Raw genomic sequence first — 18231 nt, forward strand, 5'->3', positions numbered from 1 at the left:
AAGCTTCACAAGTCCCCATTCTGTAGCCATGCCAGGTTTTTCTTCTTTTTTTCTGTGCATAATTCATTGCAAAACACCTGTGCTATCATAAAAACCTTATCACAGGCAAAAAACCAAGATACTCTCACTTCAATAGGCTGTTGGCTCATGTTCCATCCCTACTCTACTGAAATACTAGCAAACACGATATACTTCCCGCTTTTTTTAATACTGCAAGACATCTCTGAAAAGAAAGGGGAAGCATGGTGAATGCTTTCTAAACTTGCTTATTTTTTATACTGAGATACTTCACAGAGGAACCCATAAAATAAGTTATCTATGACAAAGAGAGGGCCACTGTTACACTGTTTTAAGCAGGCTTTTAATTCAGTGGTTGGATGCTCAGTTACCTGAAGAATTCGAGTGCTCTCAACTCCTGCTGAACCTCGTGCAAGTTTAGGATTCGAGACAGATTGACGCATCAAGCACAACATTAACTGTGTTCAGCAACAGACACTGCTGAGGTTTTTAGAGATTTCTAACGCATTGAAGTTAAGGAGATTCGTATCCCACCTCTACCCTTTGCATCCCCATGCTCAACTGCAGCAGCCTGTACCCTGCAACATCTCTGCTGTGATCACTCCCTACCGGCAGTTCCAGGAACAAAAAGTTTTAAAATAGTTGAATGATTTAGGCGAGAGAAACCCCAGCTACAAGTGAGATCATCCCTTCAGTATTATCCACCCATCCATCCATCCTAGTGTACCACTGCAGGCTACAGAGGTAAGAGAGAATTAAAAAAACTGAATCAATGCAAGCACCCTAAAAGCTGTTACGGTTTATGCTAAGATCTATGGCTCTGAGACACTGCAGCAAGATCATCTTTAAAACATGTAAAGCTACTCACTCCGGGCTATGGCAGATGCAAAGATGGTTTGTTTTTACCAGAAAAAAACAATATTTTGAAGAAAACAACCAAACAAGAACTACAGAAAGAAACTTTTGACCTATGGCTGCGTCTTTTAAGCAACACTATTAAAACATAGTTCATGTTTGAGCTGTAACTGCATAAACATTTGATCAGAGGAACAGCCTTGGGGCTGTGGTGTTTTGTCTGTGTTCTCTTGTTCAGTAAATGCACGCGCTGTGCCAAATAAAACAGCAGAGCTGTGTGTTACCTTTTGTAGGGACTTGTCTTTCCTTTGTGTTGCCAAGTTGCTCTCCGTATATTCTGTTCAACGCAGCAGCCTTTGTACCACATACAACTGCAATGGCATCTTCCCGTCCAGCCACGGGTGCTGAAACTGTTCTGGGGGTTTAGATGACACAAACTGTACTGGATCAGATGACCGGACATGACCAGCTATGTGCACATGGAAGGAAAGGAGAGAGTATTATATATTTGTACGATTAGATTTTGTAATGTGGCACCCAGCAGTTAGATACAGCTCCATATAAAAACAAGAGGAAACCCTCCTTTTGACAACTTAGCAACACTGAAATGACAATTTGTGGTACAGACAGCACAAACTATATTTGATCAGGTATGATCCGTTAAGTGACCACAGAGGAAAAGAAGAGCAGAGGTACTCTATCTGACCTCCAACTGCAGAAGGTCACACGTAACTGGGGCCCATTGACCAAAAGACACTAACTTGGCTGCACGGACCATAATTTGGAAATCACTGCTCAAGGCAGATATTCCCCTTCGCATTTATAATTTCCATTTTGTATGTCTCTAGGCATTATTCTCTTATGCAGCAGAGTGACAGATTTGAAGTACTGCTCCTGCTATTGCAGATGTAATTTAAAAATCTGACAGCTACTAATCATTTATTATTTTTGAAGATTCAAAGTCAAATGAAACAAGTCTCATTCCACACCTAAAGACTACAGCAGCATAACAGTGATCTTAATCAGCTCTTATATTCCTGGTACTTGTATTGCTAACAAAGGCCCCAGAAACAGCAGAAAAGGGAAACTTCATTTCATTTCTGTCAGCTACAGGTAACAGTCTAGGTAGACTTCTTGAGTCTCCCTACTGTTTGTGAGCTCTACTTGCACCAATGAATTACAATTAAAAGCTTAAAGGTTTACCAGTTATTCTTCCAGAAGAAATTGTTCAGTGATTAAATCAAGGCATACAACAATCTACGGTGTTAAACTTTTCCAAGAACAGAAGAGCAATGAGGATCAAAAATACTTAAAAATGAACTTGAAGGGAAATGATTTTTTATAAGAAGTTTATTTTTTTGTTGTATGGCCATTATACAAAGTAAGCAGCCAGAGCTGCCATTTTGTCCTTGGGTTTCTTTGGATTGAGCCTTCCTCCAGGCCTCCGGCCTTTCCCTCTTCCTCGGCCTTGCCTTTTTCCTTGTCCCCCGCGGTGCATGGGGTGCCTCATGGCTGCGTGTTTCAGCTCCACCAGATCCTGAAACACAGGATCACAGAACACGCAGCCTGCATGCTGGGTCTCATCGCCAGGCAGAGGAGATTTGGCTTTGTTAAAATCTACGTCCACAAGGGCCGCATCACACAAGTCGCAGGTCTCCGGTGACACGCGGACTTTGTGGGCGTTCTCGAAGAAGTGCACGATCACGTTGCATTTGTTGCAGGCCATCTTCCACTTGGGACCCGACGTGGAGTCCAGCACCAGCACCCCATTCTCACACTCAACGCACTGCCCGATTCCAAGCATGCTCAAGGAATGCTGGCACGTGGGGTGGGTGCACTCATTACAGCCCATTCCTGGTGGAAGAAAAGTGAAACCATAGCACGAGGAACCCTTTGGATCGCCACCCGCACGACCCAGTTTGGAGGAGGTGAGACACAGAATTTGAAGACAGTTTAGTATATTATAGGTTTTCTAAATCACTAAAGAATGGAACTGCTCCCCAAATGGCACCTTGCATTTTCACAGACTCACAATAACCCCTTGCTCAAAATTTCTTCTGTAATGGCTTTCAGAATTGCCGGATACTGTCACTGTACATTACAGGCAGTTTGGACACACTAGTGATGAAATCCAGTTATGTTTTCAATTAAATGTATGGCTCCTAACTTATTGCTATTTTATACTTGCACTATACACTGTTAGTACAAAACATTTTTAATAAAAAAATCCTAATAAAAATATGCCAAAAAGCTCCTGATACTCAAAGCTTCAAAGCACTACTTTAAGTAAGTTTTTTGTCCCATGGCTAACAAACTAAATGCAACTTTTACCCCTTCTTATATCCTTCAACGGCTTTTGACACACCATCTCAGTATCAAAACACTCCCAAGACCTGGTCTTAATCTATAGTCCCATCCAGACCAAATATACTCCAGTTTGCAACATGTCAGAATCTCAAGTGTCTTTCACTGCACACTGTTAGGAAGGTCACCTACTGTGCATGCACATAATTAATTTCTTGCATGCACGTAATTTCTTACTTATTTTATAAAACAAAAAAAAGTATTCAGAAATGAGTTAACTAGTAAGTCTTGGTCAGCGAGTTTGATGTTAATTTTAGGTATCCGTAATCTAATTTGAACAGCACTTTATACCAAGAAACACTGATTAAAAACTACTAAAAACCATACTGTATAGACTGCACCTCATTTATTTCAAGTGAGGCTGATCCATGCATGTTTACAGAATTCCTACCTTTTTTCATGTCCCGGAAGGGAGGATGGTTGTAACAGTACGGACAGAGTGGGTAGCTCTTTCCTCTGGATCCAGATGACCACAGCACCAGCTCAAAGTCATCTAGGGGGCAACGCAATTCTTTGTAGAGTTTAATGGTACCATTCTGTGGGAGACTGTAGGTGTCATCACAGTGAGAGCAGTGCAGACGACTTGGTTTGGCCTGGAAATAGAATACAAATCTCCAGAAAAAAAACTGTAGTGTCAATGGGGTTCAAAACCTGCAGGAAATCCAACTATGACTGCTCTCTGGTTTGTTCCCCATGGAAAATCTCCATCAGGCTTTTTGTTTTAGAAGTGCACTCTTGACAACCACATATGAACCCAAATTCAATGATAGAAAAGGGGTTTCTACTCAATGTCCCCCAGAAATTGAAATTTAAATTACAAGCATAAGGTGAACTTACCTGAATATACTTCATGAAACGATGGCATTTGCCACAGCGGGAAAGAGGTTTACCTGTGGCAGCCAAAGGTGAAAACGACACTTCCATCAGCTCATCCATACCTGCAGAAGAGACAACCACATTTATGTTAGAATTCTAGTTCTTAAGGGGAAACCTTCCACAAAATCATATGCAGGGCCTGTGAAGAAGTGGGAATGAAAATATTTTATTCACAACACTCTTGTTTACAAGGAAGTGTTTTTTAAAAACACAGCATTTTGCAGTTAGCATGCACAAGCACACAAGGGTAAGTACTTCAGCTAGTCTGAAGTTTTCGAGAACTCACCACTACACAGTCACAAAATAAATTTGAAGTGGAGTTTTGGAGCTATGAATTAGTCCATCTCCTTTTGGAAAGCAACTTCATTTGAATGGAAACTTCCAGTCCTGACATAACTTTTCAGTAAGCCTAAACCTCTGAAAGGCACCTAATATACAAGTATTTTCTACTAGCATCTTTGCAACAATTAAGTAATTGTAGGGAACTACACATGTAAAAAAAAAATTACCTGCAATAGAATCAACAAAATAGTGAAATTTCCTCTTGAAAATGTCGAGGGTGTGCTCCAGGACCTGATGATAATTCGCTTTACCCAGAGCTATCAAGTTGAGTTGCTTCTCTACAGCACTGCGAATCGTAGGAAGAACCAATTCTGCATCTAACCAGAGACAACGGCAACAGAGAAGCAGCAATGAAAGATCAAAAAAGGGGGGTAGGAAACTGTCCATACATAAGCTGACATCAAAATAAACAAACAAGATTTAATTATTACAGTATTTGGAATTAGTAATATTTTCCTAGATGCATTATTTCAGACAGAAATGCTACTCATGCAGTGACAACAGCACTTGACATATTGAAGGGAAAAGGTACTAGCATGGAAAGGGAAGAACACTGAACTGACCTATTTTGTAATAGCCATGAACCAGAACAATGCCAAGGTTTGTAGGCTTTAGTCTCCGACCACTCTCCACTGTGACATAGTTTCGCTGGCAAATGTTGTTAATGTGGACTGGAATACTTGCATCAGTTCCTGCCACACAAAGGAAAACAATACATCCATCCTCAACAAAAAGTCTTCACTAAATTACTCATTTCTGACTTCACTGGTTTTATGTCAAATTATAGTGCTCCTGAGACTGCTTAGAATTCAGATACCTTTTTACTGTTAACCAACTTCCAGCAGATAACTTATCTCTCTAGTGACTCTTGTGTCCTTTGCAGTTCTGAGAAAAGTCTGAAACAATTTAATTTAACAATTATTTCAATTCTTCCCATGAATTACTATTGGGAAGACACCTATTCTCACAATCACTTATTCTGGAAATACACAGTGGTGCAAGAGAATATGTTTGTTTTGACTGGACAAATTTATGAAAATGCACCAAAGGAAACAAGTCAGATTAAAAAAGAAGAGTAGTATTGTGGTAAATTCCATAATAAGATACATAAGGACTATTGGAGGCAGCAAAGCTGAAGCAAGCTGCAAGGAAATCATTCCTAAGAACGGGGAGGCACATTCTTCCACACGACATCATCTCTTTCTGACAGAGGATGTGTTATGCAAGGATACTGCTTTGGCCAGAAACCAGGCACAAGGATAAGAAAGGCAAACAAATGTGAAGAAAGAAACAAACCACCACCTAAGAGGTACTACAGGCTCTGTGGTTTGAACAGGAAAAAAAACGAGATTGTTAGTGTACCTATTCAAATGAATACTGAAAGGTCATTACGAGAGGTAGTTCAGAGGAACAATTCAGATTCTTTGCACTCTTGGTGGATGTATTACAAGATAATGTAAATTAAGCAAGTTCCTACCAATGCCATGTTTTTCCATCAGAGTGATAAGTTCTGCTTCTGTCAGGTAATCAGGAGGACTGGTTTGCTTTTCCAACAGTTTTATTTCTCCAATTGGAAAAATATCTCCTTTCTCACAGTGGGGCAGGTTCTCTTCTAATGGGATGCTGTGCCAGGGCATAATTTCTGTGAATCCTGGAGGTAAAGAAACAAACAAACAAAAATAATGAGAGCTTATCTTACAGCTTTCAACAGACCAAGGTTTACCTTTCTAATTTTAACATGGGCCGCATTATACAGATCAAAGTTAAGGAGCTGTCTGCCATACCATGCAGAAAATATCTGAGACTAGGAATACTGAGGCAATCTCATATCACAAGACGGTATCTCCCACTACACTGCATCAGATCTATTTTGTGCACAACTTGAGTCAGGCTGATCTATGAAAAAGAGTAAATGCTCTCCTTGAATGAAAGCACAATGTCAGAATGGACAGGAAGAGGTTCTTAAAACGGAAATACAAATAGCAAGTGATATTAATGCAATAAGGACTATTGGGTCAGATTACAATAAAAATCTCAGTTGGGGTGCTACAATTAAAAAAAAATCTGCCTTTGTATAATTTAACCCTCAAAAGGCATTTGCTGTCTATAAAAAGACTGGTCTTCACACTAGCAAATATTATATTAAATCTTTGAGAATACTACATGAAAAATAAGAGTTTTCTATTGTAATTGAAGTATAGAAATTAAGGCAAAGATTTGGTCTTTGGTCTTGGTAGCTCAAAAAATGTCTTCAAAATTGTTCTTGTTCCCAGCACTTCACTTTTGTACCATTCAATGTATTAATGGGGAAAAAAAATAATCTGTAGGTATCAAGTTACCCCCTGGTTAGTCTTACCTGGTGAAGTTACCACTTTTCCAACACAAGTGAAACGTTCAGGGCCAATACTGAACGCAATGGTGGTCTGTAGGTACTTGCAGTCAGCACTGACAGTGGCAATGAAATGCCTGGTTATATACTCATACAGTCGCCATCCATCTCCACCTGAGGACAAACAACATCTTACGCACAAAACTCAAGTCCTGCAGCTCTACATAAAATCTGCACTAAAAGGTACCAGGTTTCCACAGGTATCACAGGAAAAAGTAGTACCTAAAAGAAAGCAACATTCAAAAGTCCATCCCCTTTAAAATTTCCTGTCTGTAGAATCACCATGTCATACAGGCATGAACTGCATGCAGACGCTTTTGGAGAAGGACTGCCAGTTTAGCCAGCCTGTCTCTCAGTTTTGCAATGTGTTTGAATAAGAGAATGAAGTAGAAAAGACTTTTCTTTTTTTCCTTAAAAAAAAAAAGGCAGATGAACACAAATAAAATGTTATACTGCTTAGTGCCGCTGGAGACCACACTCTAATCTAAACCCTCAAACGGGACACAAACCATAGAGACTAAATTAAAACACAGCTGAAGCTCGACTTTCAAGTACAGAAATATAGTAAAATTTCAATACTTGGAAACTCCTATTCTGGGGCAAATTTCTCCCAGAGAAAGCAGGCATTAACTTTTTAAGTTGGCTATTCCTTTTTCTTAGGAGTACCATGGTCCCTAGGACCAAATACTGAATAGCAGACCAGCTCTGAACTTCACTGTCACCAGAAGTTTAAGTTGGGATAAAGTTTGTTCTCTCTTCACTTCCTGTCATTCAAATAACCGTATTTTCTGTTGAAACTCGGGCATTTTCAGACTGGCTCCTATACCTCAATGAACTAACTTCCTCACGTAGTGTTCCAACACTACTGAATTTGCCTCTACCTAGTTCTGCTTCTGTCGCGGCTCTCATTGGCGTGATGGGAGGATGGTCTCCTGCATCGTGGCCTTTCCTTGGACGATTAATGCCTTCTGATAGCAATGCTTTTACCTGGGTGAAGGAAGAGAGAGAAAATAGGCTGGCTGAAGTGGATAACATGTCTCTCTTCACAGGTTAAGAAGCTTTTCAGATCAAATCCGTAACAATAAAACATCCATAAATAAAAGGAAGTGCATATATTTATTGTTTCTAAAGACCAATAGATCATAATATACCAAGTAAGATACGTTCTAAAACACAAACTAGAGGGTGATCTATTAAGCAGTATAGGTATTGCTTTGTGTACTCACAGTTTCTGCCCAATAAGGATTATTGGCTTGTTGTCTCAAACATCCTTTCAAGTCAAAATTTTCTGGATAATGAGTAGTTTCTGTTCGAGGGTAGCTAATATAACCCTGAGTATAAAGACGCTCCGCTATTTGCATGGCATGTTGTGGACCCATTCCTAAGATGCAATAGGAGAAAACAAAAATCAACTACACATCACTGTGATTGATTTTTTTGCTGCATCTGAAAGTATACCTTATCAAAGCATTTAAATAAATCATCACTTGTCCCTTCCATAAGACTTTCATCACCTTGATCTTATCCAACATTTCACTTTTTATAAGCTTTCTAAACTTGATCCTTCCCTCAAATGACATATTAGAGGGAGAGGAGGATATCAAACCATACATGACACATCATTGATTATTTCACCTGAGAAGCCAAAACATTTTGCCTTAAAACAGAGTGAAAATCTGAACTTTTACACATACCTAAAGCAGCACTGGCCACTCGTAGCATTTCTACCGTGTTCAGAGCCAGTGGTCTCTGCTTCACCTTCTCTTTTTTACTCACAGATTCTACCTAAAAAACAGCATTTTCCCAGTAAGTTTTGAAGTTTGGTAATTGGTAAACATATAATTTCCGTTATGCCTATAAACACATGACATACCTAATATTACCCATTCTTCTCATGGCTGATGTGTTTTCTTAAAACAGTAACCACCACTATATTTTTACTTTAGGAAATCTGACTGGAGATAATTTTACCAAATTCTAAAGTTATAGTGCTAAGGTTTCTTTGTGCTAAGGAACAGATCGGGCCTATAGCTGGGAATGCAGCAAGGTAACTGTGACCTTCACTTCCCATTTACCTCGCGCAGTTTCAGTGCTACAAGGATTTAGCGCTTATTCCAAGTAATGGTCCTAACTACAAGGATCCAGATTTTTAAAAGCTCCATTCAGTCTTTGAATCTTGATGGCTATAAGCACTTAAACCCGAACATACTGTCAAACAAGTATTGAACAGAGCAGAATTAGAAGTTAATTTGCTATAAAGACTGTACCATACACATGATTAAAAATTTAATTAAAGGAATATTGCCACATAAGCAATTAAATTCTGATTTATACAATGTCTCGTGGGAAATAAGAAGTCTGCTTGGAGAGATCTAAACAGTATTTCTTAGTAATGAAGACTTTCTATCACGAGTGACGATCATTTCCAAAGTGAACATTAAGAAGGGGCTTCTGCTGACATGACCACACTGGCATAACATGAACTACAATAAAAAATTCTCTTGCCCTTTACTCTCATTTACACAAAGCTGAATGGAGTAAAAAACAAGAAACAGATATTCTATACCCTTCTTTAATAAACAAAGTGCAGCAAATAAAATATTAAATGGTATTTCCTTTATGTGAGATATGCCTCTACTGACACTTAGTGAATATTCCTACCTTTGCTTCTTTTGCCATCTTTGTTATATTCAGGAACATTTGAGCAATCTCACGATCAAACACCCTCACTCTATCCCAATCCAAAGTGAGAGAACTTTCCTTTTCAGGGTTCACCTAATGGACAAAAATAAAAAAATCCCACCAACACTCTTAATAGAAGCACAAGAATCCACATTTCCAACAATAATCCAGCAAGTAAATCCTAATAACACCTGTAGTAGGACACAAATGCTTCAAACATGCAGTTTTACTCTATTTCACAGGGGCTTTTGAGAAGGATGGAGTACTTTGAGTTCTGGGGTCAGGGGAATGACTGGAATTGTTCCTGCAGTTACCTGAAATACTTTTCTTATTTTAGTACTGCAAACAATAAAGGCTGAAATGGGCAGAAATTCAAAGTTTACCATTTTGCTTTAGCAAAATCGATAATTTGTATTAAACTGTAATCAGGTTGTGTTTTAAGTCCCATATACAAAAATAAATATGAAGCAAGCAATACAAGAGAGCACAAAACTCTCTGAAAACAGGCACCAAATATTTCCTAGTAAGGCACACAAGATGCATCAGAAAACAGATGACAGTAGACACCAGATTTCATATTTTTCTTATTTTAGAATCTAAAAATCGCAACTTTTTACCATCTATCCCATATTTGTTTAAAAACTCCTTGTGATCACAAGCAGTAAAACCATGTTGGTTTCCTCTCAGAGCGTCAAACAGCAGCAAAGCTGCAAAACTGCCATAAGCTGCCAAAGTATTCAGAGGATTCAACTGCCAATTAACACAATGAGCATTTTATTTGCTTTAGAACTCCAATACTCAGCAATGCCAATGTTTGTTGGCAGCCTAATTAATTCCTGGATTCAAATTAACAACACAGTCAGTCCAAGAACCCCAGGGAACAAAAGAATACCATGTTAAGTAGTCTTTTTGGCTGAGTCTAAGCTTAGATGGTTAGCACTGAAAAATTCTCATAAGCAGCAGACAATAACCACTTTAACACAAAACTGACATCCTGGAATCTGTTCTTGAGAGCAGTGACATACATGTGAACTGAATGGGAACACATGGGTAAATTGTAGGCATTGTCAATTCTTGTCAGCAGCTACAAATTTAAGAATGAACAAAATGTAAATGCATTTCTTTGGTAAAAATATATGTTCCTCACACACAAACAAGCATTGTAAAACTTACTTTAGCTTGCAGCACCCAGTAAGTCTCAGGCTTAAATGACTGGATTTTGTCATGTCTTTCAACACAGAATCCAAGTGTTGGGGTCTGACACGGCCCAAAGGAGATGAGGGAGCTGTCTAAATTCCCATATTTCCCCTGAAAATATTTAGTCTGAAACCTTAGAGAGGGGAAAAAACCAAACAGGAACAAGTACATTAATATCCTCGTTCCCATGAAAAGCAAGTTTTTATACATGCAAATATGAGTAATCTATTAAATCATTCAAGCATTAGGAAAAAAGCATTCTGAGAAGTATCTCTTAAAGCTAATTGAGTCATAGTTACTTTGCCTCACTGAATCCCATTTATTCCCAAAGAAATGTGGGAGAACATCATAAAATAAGATCACACCATAGTTGCTGATAGTACTTTGGCTAGCTCAAAGCCATAACACGATTTTTTATTTCTTATTCTTTGTCTGTGCATCAAATTGTTCAGTTTGGTGCCGAGCAGAATTAGACACTAGAGTTCTGAGGCATATTTTGCAGACACAGCAGTATTCCTGAACCTTTCATAAAACAGTCTGTAATCTATGCTGTCACCTTGTAAACGCACAGCCAATTCTTAGATCCAGCTCCTGGCGGGCATCCACTGAAAGAGCTTCATTGCGATTGGGTTCTCCCAAGTGATTCATGGCATTGCAGATGTCTGTGTCAGTAATAGAACTGAATTTAGCTCTATAAATCGTCCTTTCGGTGCTACGAGGTTTGTTCATAACAGGAAGAACAGCATCAAGAACCTGGTGAAGATGAGAAGCATATTTTAAGAGTATTTGAAAGGGCTTAAGTCAGTTTTTCTAAAGAAAGTAACCATACTCGTCACGAAATATTTGCTGATAGGTTACTACTTCCTTAATTCAGTAAGATGTCATGTCAATACACTAACTGATAAGCAAGAGCAGTATTTGTCTATCCACTCAGAAGCATATTAAGAATTAGCAAAACTGAATGACTTATTTATTAAACAGCAACTGCTGGAAGTGAAGCGCTATTCACCAGCACAGCTGCAGAACCTTTTGGTGAATATGTATCAGTTTCTGGGGCCCAGTTTTGATACAGGCGGTTTTAAAGAACTTAAAACCATTACTTGATTAAAAGTGCTTCTTTAAACAAACAAACAATAAAATACTCTTGATGTAGGCTTCTGGAAATAGGATGTTAAAAAAATTACATCTTTGCACACCAAAGTTTTAGTTCTATACCTTTTATGTGCAGAGTCCAAATTCCTGTGGTAAATCTACACTTAAAAGCAGCCTCTATGCTAAAAAATGTCTAATTGCTTAACATACAAAAGGTAATAGAGATCAAGTTTTATAAGGACAGCAAAATAATTACTCCAGCTGTGAAATACAGACCAATTCTCAAAGCACTGGAATGTCTGAACATTTAAGAGACCTTATTCTTCATCTGGGATGAACGGCTGCAAAACTGATTTATACTCAAACTGACCTGTTAGGAGTTCAAAAGCACACGTTTTTCCACCAAGGCCCTCCATGCCTTTAAAACTTCATTCAACTTAGTTTGAATTTTACTGTTTATCCATAAAACAATACGCTGACAGTATTGTATGTCACAAATACATTGTGGTATAGTAAGTCCTAAAAATGGAAACCTTACTTCAAAACAGATGTTTTCTCCTTCCTTATCACAATCCAACCACAAGACAATGCAATCGCAGCCTCTTCCTTCCACCTGTGAGAAAAATTACCACGGTTCTTCAGCAACTCAAAAAAACCCCCCACCTATCTCCTCACTAACTGTATACTTTTTGTTTCTGTCTTAAAGTACTAGAGATAATTTATTTGGTGCAAAAAGGATTGGAAGAGTACAGCAGAAGTGACAGGATGGCTGCAGGTACTTGAACAATGGTTGAAAAGAGAAGGAAGCAGAATAATTTCGCTTATTTTTCTTGACGGGATAGAAGTACGTCTCCTTGCTTCCTCCAACAGAGGAAGAATAGGAACAATGAATCTGTGAAGATGGAATATGCTCCAGATGAAATAATGAAAAAGAATGCCAATGAGAAAAAAAAAAAAAGATACACCTCAAATAAATTTCAGAAGACAGAATACCTGTAAAAACTTCACCATGGTTAGTTTTGGATTAGCTTCTTTCTTCTCTGTGGGAGCTTTGCTAAAAAGTTCTGCTGGATCCACTTTGTCCCAGCTGTTATATTTTCCTGAAAAACCGAAGTATATTAACTAGAGCTCTACATATACATTAAAAACAACACCACCACCACCCAAACAACAGAAAACAATATTACTTTGGAAAACGTTTGGCTTTCGAGCTATGTCTTGGAAAGCTTTCTACCACAACACAACTTACTTTACTGTATATCAAGGGACCCCTTAGCATTACGTGAATTATGGTAACACTTCGAAACGTATGAAGGAAAAAAAAATATGACACACCTTTCAAAAATTTTAACATGAGCTATTAAAACATCTCCAGTTTGCACAATTAATTGAACAGGTGGAGGGGAGGGAGCTATTTTTCCTTGTTTTCACAGTGCACATATAATGTGCACATTGCAGTCTGTTTTACTGTTCATACTTAGGGCCAGTTATGCCATGGAGCACTCTCTGTCACCTTCTCATACCAATGCATGCGTTCATTTCCATTTTTGTGAAGTAACTGTGAGTAATATTGCTTAGCAATTACACGAAAAACCGTACCTCTTCAAAGCACTGTGTAAATAACCCAAAATTCAGTCGTTATTGTTAGAACAAGTACAGCAGTCGCATGACTAATCCCACACTTCAAAGCCAGTTAGTGACAGGATTCCTTACACATGATCCTTACCATGGCTCTGTTTTGCAGTAATATGCTACAGTGCTTCAGAGAATATCCCTTCAGACTGTGCACTCCTTAAACACCCTCCAACCAAAGTACCGAGACACTTTCACAGGCTAGCAAACTGAGTCTCCTCTCCCCTCATTTTCCAGGAACGTAACTCAGGCACAGAAAACATAAATTGCGTATGCCCAAAGTTGTGCAAGAGATCAGCCAGAGAACTAGCAACAGAAATCAAGAACTGCTAATCACAAGTGATCTTTTCATCCTCCTTTCCTCCGTAGTTCTAACACTCTTCCTGAATTATTTCCATGAGCATTTTTCTATTCGAAGTCCTCCATGATTTTACAACCTGCATCAGTTAAAATATTTTGTGAACAAATACCTATGAAATCCAAAGTCATGACGTGACCACACACAGATGTCATCTTGAAATGGGCACTCTGACCTATAAACGATCCCGTGTACTCATGCACAGAGCAGGCACCATTCAGTCCCTTGCGAGAGGACATGTTTCCTGTGAAAATAAGATCATAGATGTCAACAGGATAAAAAAAAAATATTGAAATAAGGTATTTGGTGTAAAATGACATCCCATTTTCTTAGAGCTTAGAAACAGGAGCTTCCTGATCACAAAATTCTACTCATTGATCAAGTTTTTACTTCAGCTAATTATCACTTAACACCTTTCTTAAAGCACAGTTCATTTTCAATTAAAACTACCCATCATCTCTCCCACCCTTACCCTCCCACCAAGAAATCCTTATGAAAATACAGCTAGTTTTTTTAGACCAGTACAGTTATAATCAACTCATTCTGTTTTCCACATGATGTATGAAATATAGACTATCGCTTCGAAAATCTTCAGAATGACGGCTTGCTACCTGATTGGCACTTTCTAGAAACCACATGCACTAGCACACACTCCAGCTATGTAAAATAGCAAAACCAGATTCCTTTATTCCTGAATTGAATAGGCATCACCACATTTTTAAAAAGGAAAAAAAAAAAAAAGGCACCCTCCAGTTATTTTATGAACTAAGACACCATTCCCAGGTGGCAGCTGCCCCAGGACAACCAAGGAACTGACCAGGGTGCTTCTCAACCTCACTTCTCCCGCAGCAAAGTCCGGCAACCCCCACATCCCACATCTGCCTGTGTGACCCACGGTGTCCCCCCGGCCGGGCTGTGCACTCCAGAGCACTTGACTCTGCCCCTGGCAGGACAACGAGCACAAGCACCCAACCAACACAATTCTTCTCCTACCCCTGGACAGGATCTTGGCGATGGACTGAGCCAGAGAAGGCTTCTCCGCCACCATCAGAACAGTCTTCATCTTCAGCCGCTGGGACGAGGGGCACAGGCCCGGCGCCGCCGTTCGGGTTCACGGGAGCCCCGGCAAGGGGCTGCTGAGCCGAAGCCGGTCCGCAGCCTGGAGAGAGAGCACAGAACAGCTTTACCGCGAAACCGCGTCCAGTAACAGTAACTGCGAAAACCAGACGGACGGAGCCCGGCGGGGCCGAGAGGCGGCCCGGGAACCGCTGCGACCGGAGGGGTAAACGACAGCCGGGGCCCGCCGGCAGAGACAGGCCGAGCGGAGCCCCCGCCCCGGCGCTCCCCGAGGGGCGAGGGAGCCGCCCGGCGCGCTGAGCGAGAGCGGGAAGCACCGCCCGGCCCGGCTCCGCTCCGCACCTCAGCGGGCGGCCATGGCCCCGCCGCACTGCCGGGTCACCCGGCCGGAAGCGGCGGGCAGGGGGCGGGCGGCACCGCCGCCTTGAACCGCCGGCCTCCTGCGCGACCGCCCCCTGGCGGCGCGGAGGAACGGCGGGGAGCAGGAGGAGGCGCGGGCGCGTCCCCGCCTGTTTTATTCCAAAGGCTTTAACAAAGCCGGAGCTCACGGTAGGAATTGATATTAGATATGTCACCGAACACAGGAACATCAGAAAAAGCTACCGGCAGAGCTCCCTGCCGAAAGCCCATGCACAAAGTTCTGCCGCTGGAAGCACTGGACACGTTTTGCGCTCGCTGCCGCACATCAGGCCAGCTGTGCACGCACCTCCCCTCGCTTTAGGTTTGGTTATCGTCAAAGGTGCACACAAAACAGATACAATCAAACTTCTCTAAGAAAATCCATGCACGCAAATTGCATCTACTTTATTCGAGCAACTTTAAGCAGTGCACCTGTGCGCAGTCCATAATTCAGTTTCTAGTTTCCATAGGCTTAAAATGCTGTGAACAGTCGCTGCCACTAATGGCATCCCCTTCAATGCAAATAAATTTGTCCTAGGACTGTCAGGAACACCCAGTTCCCTTGCACCTAGCCAAGAAAAGATTGGGAAGCAGCCAGGATCAGGATGTATATCAACTTCACACTGTCGGGGGGGGGGGAAGAAAAAAAAAGAGGAACTAATTCACCTTCAGTTAGATTAGTAGAAAATTATAGATACTAGAGTTACCAGTGAAAGAAAAATCAAAACAAACGCAGGGCTTTTAATTCTTTGGCAATACTGAAGTTAGAACTTGTTAAAACAAATGTGTTCTGCTGTTTCAATGCCTGATTCCCTTTGACATCTGGGGAACATCTGGAACAATCAGGATGCAAGTTAAAACCAAGTCTTCAGATATGTCAGATACATATTTTTCAATTTCCTCTAGTAAAAGCCCTCTACAAATTCCAACCTTTTTTTTTTTTTTTTTTGAATGTGCAACGTAACATGCAAATTCAGGCTCATACTCACCTGCGAAAGCACAGTCAGGTTTCTGCAATATGCAGCTGGGCAGCTGGAGTCCCCCTGTGCACTGTGCTGGTACCGACTCCTCTGGGGCCGGTTCATTGGGTCACCCAACGATTTCCCAGCCTGAAGGAGCCCCTGCTCACTGGACAGTCCCTGGAGACCAGCCCTCCCCGGCCTGGTCCACGGAGCGCCTTGGGACACCAGGTCACCGCAGCCCCTCCGAGGCGCTCACAGCCAGGAGAGGGCACTTTCGGAAAGCCCTTGGCAGCTGGGAAAGCCTCGCCCCGTTCCGAATCCTCCGGCGTGGAGCTGCAGCAGTCCCACGGCTGCCGAAGGGACCAGATCACCCAGGCGGGCTGGGGACCCATGGGATGTGACACGGGTGCCCACAGCCTGTGCCACCCCGCGGGGTCCCTGGGCAGGAGCTCGCTATAGCACTTTGCACCATCCCTCACTTTCTCCAGCGCAGCCCTAGGCTGTGGCTCAGGACCTTCTAAATTCATTTCGTTCCAATTCGCACCATATTTTCCCCCAGGAATCGGCTCACACCCGCTGCGACAGCCCGGAATGGCCCTGGAGAGCCAGGTCCCACCACAACCTCCTCACAGGGCTTTTCTCCTCTGTGCCTTACTGCTGTTTCAGGTTTGGCCACCCTTTCTTTAGGAGCACTTGTCACTGCACTGAGGTGGCTCTGAAAATTATCTTGCTTGACTCCATCACCTCTGCAGCAAGTACAAAGGTCTGGGAGGGTCTTCATTCCCACCGGGACAAACTCTGGGGAAAAGAGGCCATGTTTGCCAGGACACCAGTTACCCACAGCGCTGGAGCAGGCTTCATCCAGGTTATTCTGGTGGATGGTTATTTAGGCAGCCAAAGCTCTCACCCTGACTGAGATGTCCATGTCTTCCTTCTCCAGCAGAAGAGCTTGCGCAGTGGTTAGAGTGTTGGACCTCCTTGTTCTACCACTGACTCTCTGAATCACTTTGGCAACTAACACCTTGGTGCCTCCTCTCGCCTCCAGGACTCAAGCAGCAACTTCCCTCTTCAGGGATGTTTTAGAGATCTGCGTGTGTAAAGCCCATTTTAAGAGCAAGACACAAAAACTACAGAAATATGAACTATTGTAGGGAGCATGGTCATTCCTGTTTTGCTTCCCTGGGCTCATTCTTGACCTTAGAGTAACTTTTTCCTGTTTGTTTCCAAACATGCTTGAGAAGATTGCCATGAAATTAATGAGTATTGACAGGGGGGATCAGGCAGGCAGAAACACATCTGGAAGGACATTAGAAATTATGAAAATGCAGGTCAAATAATTAAAATAGTTTTTCTTTTTTTCTTTTTGAAAACCAGACAAGAGCTGTGAGGCCGCAAAAATGTGCCTGAAATATTGACTACAAATCTGGGCTCCAGATACTTCAGTGCTCAGAAAAACAAGACAGAGCTCACCATATACAGAGCAACAACAGCACTTGGTGTCTTTCGAGCTGGAGTGAAAGTTATGCCTGTGCCTCTTATAAGAAATTTTTAAAATAATCTTTGAATCATAGAAGGGAGAGAAGAGGCTTAATGCTGTTGAAACAGGTTACTATTAGTTGCTGAGATACAGGCATACACATGACTCATGACATCATTAGATCTTGACTCTGTCTTCTCTACAAGCAGTAGCCTTTTCTTCAAAGGAAAATGCAAAAGTTCACAGATAACCAATGCTTTGTGTTAGAAAACATCCAGACTTCAGTCCCATATATATCTAACATACATCTGCCAATTAGTACAGTATGGCTTAGAAACAAAAGATCACCTACTAAAATGAGAGGGGTAAATATCAAAATAAAGAATGTGGAGTTAAAGCGCCTATTTATCATACACAGCGTTTCTTCTCACTTTAAGGCCACCTTAAATTGAAGGAGAGATGTGGAAGGGTTCATTGTGAATGGGAGCGGATCCATAGGGATGGAACAAGA

The 18231-nt window shown here is 41.3% G+C and overlaps 1 protein-coding gene across 3 annotated transcripts; it reads right to left on the minus strand.

Moving 5' to 3' along the window:
- Positions 1-2205: 2205 nt before the first annotated feature.
- On the minus strand, positions 2206-15262 carry TOP3B (DNA topoisomerase III beta). Of its 3 annotated transcripts, XM_065646061.1 has the most exons (18): positions 15225-15262; positions 14799-14964; positions 13918-14049; positions 12809-12915; positions 12354-12428; positions 11280-11476; positions 10700-10856; positions 9506-9619; positions 8539-8629; positions 8071-8225; positions 7726-7831; positions 6812-6958; positions 5933-6106; positions 5019-5147; positions 4623-4772; positions 4075-4175; positions 3629-3830; positions 2206-2727 (listed from the first exon to the last, which is right to left on the minus strand). In XM_065646061.1, the coding sequence occupies exons 2-18, from the start codon at positions 14866-14868 to the stop codon at positions 2246-2248; spliced, it is 2589 nt and encodes an 862-aa protein (XP_065502133.1). In that variant the 5' UTR covers positions 14869-14964; positions 15225-15262; the 3' UTR covers positions 2206-2245. The 3 variants fall into 3 exon arrangements, with proteins under 3 accessions (XP_065502133.1, XP_065502132.1, XP_065502134.1); XM_065646060.1 differs by having other exon boundaries at positions 14799-15254; XM_065646062.1 differs by lacking the exon at positions 12354-12428 and having other exon boundaries at positions 14799-15254.
- Between the last annotated feature and the right edge of the window lie 2969 nt (positions 15263-18231).

Source organism: Caloenas nicobarica, chromosome 16 (assembly GCF_036013445.1).
Source record: "Caloenas nicobarica isolate bCalNic1 chromosome 16, bCalNic1.hap1, whole genome shotgun sequence".
Taxonomy (NCBI): Eukaryota; Metazoa; Chordata; class Aves; order Columbiformes; family Columbidae; genus Caloenas; species Caloenas nicobarica.